At 40.2% G+C, this 10,956-nt stretch overlaps 1 protein-coding gene across 1 annotated transcript in view; it reads left to right on the top strand.

Annotated features, from left to right (window-relative positions):
- Positions 1-2,700: 2,700 nt before the first annotated feature.
- LOC109932883 (rho-associated protein kinase 1) overlaps positions 2,701-10,956 on the top strand; it is a 107,378-nt gene continuing 99,122 nt past the window's right edge. Inside the window, exon 1 of the mRNA XM_048596134.1 lies at positions 2,701-2,707. Coding sequence (XP_048452091.1) covers positions 2,701-2,707 — 7 coding nt within the window. The remainder of the gene's footprint in view (positions 2,708-10,956) is intronic.

The following is a 10,956-nucleotide window of genomic DNA, read 5'->3' as shown; positions in this document are numbered from 1 at the left end:
ACCTTCGTCTTGTGAATGTTTAGCCCGAGGCTATTTTTTCATTCTTCTCTATAAATGTATCAACAATCGTTTGGAGTTAAGCTTCCATATATGTGAACACTGAGGCCGTCTACATAACAGTGTGTCTAGCCGTGTTGTGTCTTCTAATTATGGCCTGTTGCGGAGATAATAGAGGATTGTGACACACTAGTCACCCTACCATACATCAGGGACAAATCAGAGATGACCACAAGACTACTCAGACCTCTAGGTATCAGGGTAGCCCACAAACCAACAACCACCCTGCAACAGCTACTGACAAATGTAAAGGATCCCACACCCACAACCAATAAAACTAACGGAAGATACAAAATACCGTGCAAGGACTGTGAGAAACATTATGCAGGCCAAACTGGAAGAAAACTGACAACAAGGATACACGAACACCAACTAGCCACCAAGAGGCACAACCAATTCTCAATGGACTCAATACACACGGACAAAGAAGGACATGAATTTGACTGGGACAACACATCCATAACAGCATAAGCCAAACAGAGATATGCCAGGGAATTCCTGGAAGCCTGGCATTCCAACCGGAACTCCACCAACAAACACATTCAACTCGACCCGATATACAATCCACTGAAAAACAGAACCGGAATTGATGCCCAACACCCCAGGCATATAAATAACAAGAATGACAGAACACCAACGTTTCACTGACGATGTTACCTAGCAGGGTGATGAAAGTCTGTAATCAGACACACCGGCTCAACGAGCAAGTCTACAAATCTCACCCACTTCCTGAGCTACAAATTTTCTCAAACCTTTTTCCCTAGAGACTCTTTAATTAAAAACTTATGTATAAAACATAAATTAACTAACTCATTGTATAATATTAGATTTAAGATCCAAATCAAAACTAATCGAGTTTCTAGTTGGATCCTTGAAATAATTATCTAGAAAATTATCTCGTATGTGTTCTGTAAATTTTTCCTAATTAAAAAAACACACCCGGACGCCAAATCTTTACAGCACTGTGTGCAGGGAGTTTCTGAAAAGTCTAAAGTATGCTTAATTTTTCTTTCACTCATAGAATGAACATGTAGTAAACAAATATCGGTAATCTCAGTCCACAGAGAGCCATCGATAAGCAAATGTTGTTTCATAATCCAAATGAAAATTAAGCTTACAGCATCCAAAGAACTGTCATGGTGCACACGGAGGTCATTCAGCCCATCGTGTCAGCAGTGGCTCTTCAAATGAATGAGGCAAAGAGTTTAAGAGTAGGGCGGTCACGCTGGAAGCATATAAAAAGTTGGTTTGGTCACAGCTGGAATATTGTGTGCAGTTCTGGAATCCACATTATAGGAGGGATATGACTGAGGGTCCAGAGGAGATTTACCAGGACGTTGCCTGGTATAAAACTCTCTGCCTATAAAAGGTGGTAGAGGCAGAAGCCCTCATAATACTTAATAAGTATTCAGATGTACACGTGCAATGCCAAGGCATTCAAGGCCACAGGCCGAGTGTTAGAAAATGGGATTAGAATAGTAGGGTGATTGCTTTTGACCGGCACAAACTCAATAAACCAAAAGAGCCCTTTTCTGTGCTGTAGACCTCTACGAGTTAAGCAAACAGATTTTTACAACGTTGCTGATAAAGCCAATCTTCTAATTCAACCTATATGTTATCCCCTATATGATATACTAACCAGTGAAGACAAATTTTCAGTCAACAGTAGTGGAGAACTCATTAACAAATTTCACACCAATCACATTGAGGAAAATAAGGCCCAAAACGTCAGCTTTCCTGCTCCTCTGATGCTGCTTGGCCTGCTGTGTTCATCCAGCTCTACACATTGTTATCTCAGATTCTCCAGCATCTGCAGTTCCATACTATCTCTGTAAGACTGTTCTATTTGAAAGTGATTTTGAGTGCGGCGAGGAGTATATATAGTGTGTATGTACATTGCTACTGGATGCCAGACACATTTCATACAGAACTGAAGTAATTTGTGGGGGTCACTGAAAAAATGCATGACGAAAAAATTCATTGATTTGAGTACAGACTTTTTTATAATAGTTTTTGCTGCAAAAGTAGGCACAGACCTATGCTGTGTTGACTTGTTTGCATTCAAAGCACTGGCAGGTACCAATAAGCACTAAAGGTAGCCTAGATCCAAGTTTATTATGCAGTGTATTTTAAATCCAGATGGATGTCAATTTGACAGTCTCTTTTATTTTAAAAAATGCATATATTTCAAAGTTGGAGGAGATCTATGCAACTATTATACAGAGGGGTCAACAAGAGGACCAAGTTGCCTAGCGATCATGCTGTTGAGGCACAACTATAGCTACTGCAGTGCAACACCAGGCATTACTGACATGAAGTTTGAACACTGCAGTATTGTTTACATTCACACAACAAAAATATCATGGAGAACATATAAATATGCTAAGGCTGAAATTGCTCACATGCTTCATCCATTCCCCACCACAATTTCAAGCTTACCGATAATCAGGTCAATATGCCATGTATGATCCTGTATATTTTCGATTAAAATACAAGATGCAATCACTGTGATTTTTGGCTGTTGAAATTGATCAATAAGGAAATGAAGAAATAACTATGCTATTTTTCCAAATGTAGGAAATTACGTATCATGTTATGTAACAATTACATTTTGGTAAAATCTTAATGACAACTCTAGAGCAAATGTCAAGTAAGTTGTCTGACAACATTTAACATTGTCAAGACCATTGAAGAAATCTAACCTTTGAGGATGGGCTGGGAGGCAGGGGCACCCATAAAATGGTGACAGAGAGCAGAGGGATGCTGGAGCATAGCACCTGTCCAGAGGATAATTAACGGCCTCTTCCCACTGCTGCAGGCATTTACCAGGGGTGGGCGGGCACTCTGACATTTGGAGAGAACTCTGGTGACATCCTTGCAGATTCTGACAGAAGGGGTGGGATCCTTAATATTGGGCAACAGTGGTTCACAGATGAGCCCCATCCACACACAATGGCAACTACAAGTTCTGTACTCACACAAACTATCCCTTTCCTAGGCCTGCCTGAGTAGTCCGAATGCCCTCAGACGTGACTTACTTATTCAGCAGATCAACTATTCCCATATTGTCAAAACTGGGTTTCCACCTGTTGTCAGGGTCCCCATGATACTGTTTAAATCCCAGGTAAATATCACTTGGAGACAAGAGATCTCAAAGCAAGGAGGCAATCAGCAAGATGATGGGCAGCTGCAACAAATAATGCCACATACTATGTTCGCCGAATAGCAAAAAAGACAATGTTCTCTGAACAGAAGATGCAAAATTATTTTGGATGGTACATATAAAATGGAAATGTATTCAAGTGTCAGCATTACTTTACTTCTGTAAACATCAAGATTTCCAGCACTATCTTCTCATCTACTTTTAGAACTATGTAAGTGAATTCATGTCATTATTGTGCTTATTTAAATATAAGAATTTGGCTGAACTTTGTGAGGCATTTAGCAGTCTTAACTAACTTGCACTACCAGTCAGATTAAGCCAGATTGTTTATTTTCCCGTAAATGGAGCAAAAAAGCATGCAGCCCAGGAGAGCCAAAAATAATTTGAAAAAAGGCTAACAACCATAACATGGTTCAAAACAAGCCAAATATTGAACCCTACAAAAACTTTCAAAGAACAATTTTAGCAGGTTACAGGAAAAAACAAGAGGACTGGTTATTTTAGTTCAACAAGGATCATTTTAATTTTAGTATATTTCCGATGGAAGAATCTGAATAAAATTCCAAAGCGCTATGATTATAATACAACAAATTACAGAGATTTGATGTTAGTTCCTACTCAAGTCTTTTTCGAAAATATGTTCTTCCATAGCTCATTGGGGAGTGGTGCATACATCTATTTTGAAAACACCGCTGATGTCAATGAATTTGTTTATGTTATGATTATGGCATGCATACTGACTGTGCTCCAAACTCTTTTCTTCCCAGTTCCCACTCAGTTGCAGCTAAAAACAGTAAATAGAAAAAAATCCAAAGTTAGTCTCTAATTAGTCCTGTAAGTATAAATACAGTACAAGGATACTAAGAGCATGAAGCATTGAGCTTGAAGAAAATCCTTCACCTTGCATCAAAGTTCATCCACTCGACTGAAAACTTTCCATTACAAGAAAAACTGGGACAGCAATTTGGACAAGGAAGAAGTGAATAACTTCTTGCATCTCGTGTTGATTTAAACCTTTTAACCTAAGTGGTCACTTTCCTTAACACAGTGAGTGAGGTGCTATGCCACATAAATGAAGCAGCTCCCAGACATCACGTACATCGCATGCTGATTTGGCATTTGCACCTCAATGTCGGACTACAGTCACTATCTACTTTCTGACTTTTATACCATGAAACTTGCTGAATTGTATTTGTGGAGACTGAGTATGACTATTATTAATCATAATCTGAAATATCACAAAACCATAATAAGTTAGAGTAGGAGTAGACCGTAGGTGATGGGCATTGTTAAAAAACTAATGAAGAAAATAAAGCCATATAGCTCCTGAACCTAGATCTGTCATTCAATTCAACGATGGCTAATTTGGTTGTGGTCATAACTCCAATTTTCCATCTGCTCCCCATTCCAGGACCCTAAAAACTGTTCATCTCAGACTGAAATATATTCAACAATAGAGCATGCACAATCCCCTATGGTAGAGATTTACAACTCTTTAAGTGAAGACATTTCTGCCTAAGTCCTAAGTGTTTGGCCTTTTATCCTGAGGCCATGCGCCCACGTTCGTGATTCACGAGCAAAAGGAAAAAGACCCGTGCCTATCCAATCAAGCCCCTTCAAGAGCTTGAATGCTTCAATGAGATTCCGTCTTGTCCTTCTAAATTCCGAAAAGTACAAGTCTAATTTACTCAACCTCTCACCGTAAGACTCTTATCCCAGAGTTCAATTTGGTGAGCCATCACTGAAATGTCCTGATTGCAAGTATAGTCTTCCATAAATATTCCAATTGTAGTCTCACCAAAGCCCAATATAACAACAATAACTTTTTTCTTCTTGTGCTCTAATCACCTTGCAATAATGACCACCATTTCTTAATTGTTTGCTGTACCTGTATGCTAACTTTGTTTTCCTTGTGAGAGTACACGCGAGTTCCTTGGAATATCATAGTATTTTTAAAAAATTCTACTTTTCTACTTTATTACTAAAGTGAATAATCTCAAAATTGCCCACATTTTAGCCCATCTCTACTTTGTTTCCTGCTCATTTAACCTGTCTACGTCATTTTTAAACTACGTTGTAACCTAGGAACATAGGTGGAGGACTAAGCCATATTGTAACCTAGCAAAATCTGTGCAAGACTAAGCTATTCAGCCCCTCGAGCTTGCTCCACCATTCTAGACCATAGCTGACCATCTGCGTCAAGACTATAACCCTGAGCTATCACATATCCCTTGATATCATTAGTAACTAGAAACCATCTGAGGCAGAGAAGTTCAAAGATTCTTCTGAATGAGAACTTCCTCATCAAACCAAAAGGCTTAATCTGATACCATGTCCCCTGTTTCTAAAGCCAAGAAATAGAGGAAACATCCTTTATGCATCTCCTCTGTTTATCCCTTTAAGTAATTTCTAAGTTTCTGAGATCATCTTTCATTCTTCTAAATTCCAGATAACACAGAACCAGTCTCTTCAATCTCTCCTCATTAGGATTAGGATAAAATCAGCATCCCAAGAATCAGTCTGGTGAACCTCTGTTACACCCTTGCTATGGCAAGCATATCTATCCTTAGACAAGGGGACCAGGACAGCACACAAAACTCCAAGTGCAGTTTCACTAGTGTTCCAGAAAATTGATGCAAGACTTCTTTGCTCCTGCACTCAAATCCTCTTGTGATAAAGGTGAACCTACAGAAGGTCTCTTGTCTTCTGGACTGCTTGCTGCACCTTCATGCTAGCTTTCAGTGCCTTATGAACAAGGACACCTAGATTGCTTGGGACATCAACACTTTTCACACATTCACCATTTAAAAAATACTCTGCATTTTTGCTTCTCCTACCAAACTGGATAACCTCACGCTTATCCACATTACTGTCCACACGCCATTGCATTTAACGTGTTTAAAGCCCCTTGAAACCTCCCTGCATTCTCCTCACAAATCTCACACTCAGGTTTTGCACTATCTGCAAACTTGGAAATATTACATAAGAGTCACAGAATCATAGAGTACGGAAATAGACCCTTAGGTACAACGCACCCATGCTGAGTTTCCCCAAAATAAATTAGTGCCACTTGCCTGCATTTGGCCTATATCCCCTTAAACATTTCCTATTCATGTACCTATTTAAATGTCTTTTAAATGTTGTAACTGTACCTGCACCTGCCACTTCCTCTAGCAGTTCATTCCACAAATGAACGACCCTCTGCGTGAAGACGTTGCCCTTGAGGTCACTTTTAAATCTTTCCCTCTCATCTTCAACCTATGCCCTTGAGTTTTGGACTCTCCTACACTTGGAGAAAGACCTTGGCTACCCACCTTATCCATATGCCTCACAATTTTTTTTATGAACCTCTACAAAGGTCACCCCTCAACCTCCTAGGTCTCAGCCTATCTAATCTCTAACTCAAACCCTCCAATCCCAGTAACGTCCTTGTAAATCTTTTCTGCACCCTCTACAACCACCAAAAGGAGATCGTCAGTCTCAAATCCAAATGGGAATCAGGAGAAACATTTTTCCCCAGGGATTTGGCAGAATGTTGCTTCCATCAGGGAGTGATCAAGGTCAACAGAACTGATGGATTTCTTTTTCACATATGAATCAGGAACAGGAGAAGGCCACTCGGTCCCTTGAGTCCACATGGTCAATTTGATTATTCCACACTTTCACTCCTCCTCTGCCCCCATAAATCATGAATCTATCTACCTTTGCGTTAAAAATATTCAAGGACTCTTCTTCCACCACCTTTTGATGAAAAGAATTCCACAACAGTCTCTGCAAGAGAGAAATTCTCCTCATCTCTGTCTTTAGTGGGCGAGCCCTGATTTTTAAACATGGACCCCAGTTCCAAATTCTCTCACAACAGGAAATGGCCTTCCCTCATCTCTCATCAAGATCCTCAGGATCTTTTGTTTAATCAAGTTGCTACTTATTCTTCTAAATGCTAGTGGATACAAGCCTTTCCTTATAAAGCAAACCATCAATTCCAGGTATCATTCTGGTAAATCTTCTCCAAACTGTTTCCAATGCTTCACATCCTTCCTTCAATAAAGAGACCAATACTGTACATGGTCCTCCCAAAATGATCTCATTAATGCCCTGTATAACTGAAGCATCACCACCACACTTCTACATTCAATTCCCGTCACAATCAGTGATTCCAATTAGCTTTTCTAATTACTCCTGTCCAACTACTTGCATGATTGTTTAATTCTTTCATGGGTTGTGAATGTCCCTGGTGGACTCAGCATTTGCTGTCCATCCCTACTTGACCCTGGCAAAGATGGTGGTGAGCAGCCATTGTGAAGTGTGCCTGTGGTGGAGGGACACACACAGAGCTGAGGTGGGAATGAGAGGACGACAAAGACGAGGGAGAGTGGAACAGAACAGAACAGAAGATGGGGGAGTTGGAACCAGATCCAAATTATTGATTATAGATTGTAAAAGCTGAGGCCCAGGCACTGATCCCAATGGTCACAACCTGCTAAGCTTGAGTACAACCCTGTTGTTCCTATTCTCTGCTTGGTGAGAAATCCTCACTGAATATTACCCCCATGCCCATTAGTTTGAATTCATAGCCTCTTGTGTGCGACTTCAAAAGCCTTCTGAAAATCCAAATGCACCAGATTTACTGGTTTCCCCCTTATCAACTCTGCTAGTAACATTCTCTAAAACTATCAGATTTGTCAAACATGATTTCTCCTCCATAAATCCTAATTGAAATTAGCCAATTATTTTTTTGAATATTCAATAATGACATCCTTTATAATAAATTTTAGTGTTTTCCCAACTACTTACATCAGACTAACTGGTCAATAGTTCCCTATTTTCTCTCTCACTCCTTTCTTAAACATTAGGGTTACATTTGAAATGTGTCAATCACCAGGCACCATTGCAGACTTAATAGAATCTTGAAAAGTGTTCACCAACGCATCCAATATCTCTGCAGGCAACTCTTTGCACACTCATAGGGTACAAGCTAATTGTCAACTTATAGTCCCAATATATGTTCTAGCGCTACTTTTTCTTTGCCAATACCAATTTCTTTCAGTTCCACACCATTATTGCATCTACTTTTGTTGCTGTTTCTTATTATGCATGATAAATTCCGTTGTCAACGCCATATTTGTCTTTGCTAATCTTCTTCTTTTAAGATAACTTTAAAAAGTTTTCCAATCTGTTGCGTTTCTTTACTGTTTTATATTCATATTCTATTCTGTCTTTCTTTATCCATTCATTGCTGAATTTTAAAAGTTCTTTAATTCTCAAACTTAAAACACTTTTTTGGAAACTTTATAAACCTCCTCCAGTGATCCAACACTCCCTTTAACTTGCTTTGTTAGCTAGGCCTCCTCATTCCTCTTGTTGGGCATTTTTGAAAAGCAAGCATTCATTCTTTAAATACTAGATACTACATAATCTAATCTTTAAATGTAATTTCCTGATCCACCACAGCAAACTTCTTCCTCATACATTCATAGTCCTTGTTTAGATTGAACACTCTTGTTTCAGATTGAACTACTTTGCTTTCAAAATTAATGGAAAATTTTATCATGGAATGATCACTATTCCCTGAGGTTTTTTTTAAAACAGCCCTTTCTCATTGCATAAGACTGGTTCTAGAATAGTCTGTGTCCTATTTGACTCCTGGATCACTCCAGAAAACACACTCAAAAGCATTCCAGGAATTTTTCTTTAGCGAATTGGTGCTCATTAGATTTAGTAAAGTTAATGCAGATTCAGTCACCCATGATTATTGCCTTCCCCTTGTTATATATACATCCTAAGCTCTTGATTTATAGCTAAATTACCAACATTGTTTGGTGGCCAATACACCAGTCCTACCAATGCTTCCTGCCCCGTACTATTTCTGAACTTCATCCAAGCAGATTCTTTCCTCCATTCTTCCAATTAGAGATCCACCCTCACGAATACATTGATCCTATCTTTTAGTGTAAGTGTATCTCCACCCTTCTTCTTTTCCTCTGTGGGCCTTCTCTTAAATGTCCAAAATCCATTAATATTCAGTTACCAGGCTTGGTCACCTTGCAGGTATGCCTCCTTAATGCTAACTAAATCATACCCTTTTACTTCTACAAGTGCCATCAATTCATTTACCTTGTTGCAATTCCATTTAATTTGGCTTTTATAACTCTATTCTATAATTTGATTCTAGTTGATTTTAGGACGTGTTTGTGCTATTTTAATGCTCACTCTCATCATCAGCTTTTTTTTATACTAAAATAATTCCCTCTTTGTTTCCCATCCCCTCGACATGCAAGTATAGACCCTCACCAACAATATCAGCAAATCTGCCTTTAAGGATGTTAGTCCCAGTCCTGTTAAGGTGTAACCTGTCTTTCCTGTACAGATTTCAATTATCCCAGAACCAGCTCCAATACCACAAATTTAAAGCAATTTCTCCTGTGCCATTTTACATCCACATTATAATTTTCTCAATCTTCCTCTTTCTATATTCACTAGACATTGAAACATAGAAAATAGAAGCAGAGAAAAACCATTCGGCCCTTTGAGCCTACTCCATCATTCAATATGATCATGGCTGATCATCCAACTCAGTGTCTTATATCTGCTTTCTTCCCATACTGTTTTAGCTCCAAGAACAGTACCGAAACCCTTCATGAAAACACAATGTTTTGGCCACAACTGCTTTCAGTAACAGAGAATGCCACACGTTCACCCCTTTGGGCGAAGAAATTTCTCCTCATCTCAGTCCTAAATGGCCTACTGCTCAGCCTCTGATTCCGGGTCCCTTGGTCATTAGGAATATCCACAGCGTTTACCTTGTCTAGTCCTTCCAGAATTGTATAGGTTTCAATGAGATCCCCCTCATTTTTCTAAATTCCAGTAAATATGTTCCTAACTGATCCAGTCTGTCTTTATGCATTCAATCCGGCTATCTCAGGAATCAGTCTGGTAAACCTTCATTGCTTTCCATCTCTGGACAGAATATTTTTCTTCACCTAAGGAGTCCAAAGCTGCATTCAATACTCTAAGTGTGGGCTCACCAGGTCCCTGTACAATTGTAGAAAGACAACCCTGCTCCTGCACTCAAATCCTGTCACAAAGAAGGCCAACATACCATTTGTCTTCTTTCCTGCCTGCTGCACCTGCATATTACTTTCAGCAACTGGTGTACAAGGACAGAGATAGCAGGAACTGCAGATGCTGGAGAATCAGAGACAACAAGGTGCAGGGCTGGATGAACACAGCAGGCCAAGCAGCATCATAGGAGCAGAGAGGCTGACGTTTCGGGCCTAGACCCTTCATCAGAAAAGGGGGAGGGGAAGGGGGTTTTGAAATAAATAGGGAGAGAGTGGGAGGCGGATAGAAGAGGGATAGAGGAGAGGATAGGTGGAGAGGAAACAAACAGGTCGAAGAGGCGGGGATGGAGCCAGTAAAGGCGAGTGTAGGTAGGGAGTTAGGAAGGGGATAGGTCAGTCCAGGGAGGACGGACAGGTCAAGGGGGCGGGATGAGGTTGGTCGGTAGGAGATGGAGGTGCGGCTTGAGGTGGGAGGAGGGGATAGGTGGGAGGAAGAACAGGTTAGGGAGGCAGGGACGAGCTGGACTGGTTTTGGGATGCGGTAGGGGGAGGCGAGATTTTGAAACTTGTGAAATCCACATTGATACCATTGGGCTGCAGGGTTCCCAAGCGGAATATGAGTTGCTGTTCCTGCAACCTTCGGGTGGCATCGTTGTGGCACTGCAGGAGGCCCAG

Source organism: Rhincodon typus, chromosome 4 (genome assembly GCF_021869965.1).
Source record: "Rhincodon typus isolate 14 chromosome 4, sRhiTyp1.1, whole genome shotgun sequence".
Lineage (NCBI taxonomy): Eukaryota > Metazoa > Chordata > Chondrichthyes > Orectolobiformes > Rhincodontidae > Rhincodon > Rhincodon typus.
This window is presented reverse-complemented; position numbering and strand designations above follow the sequence as displayed.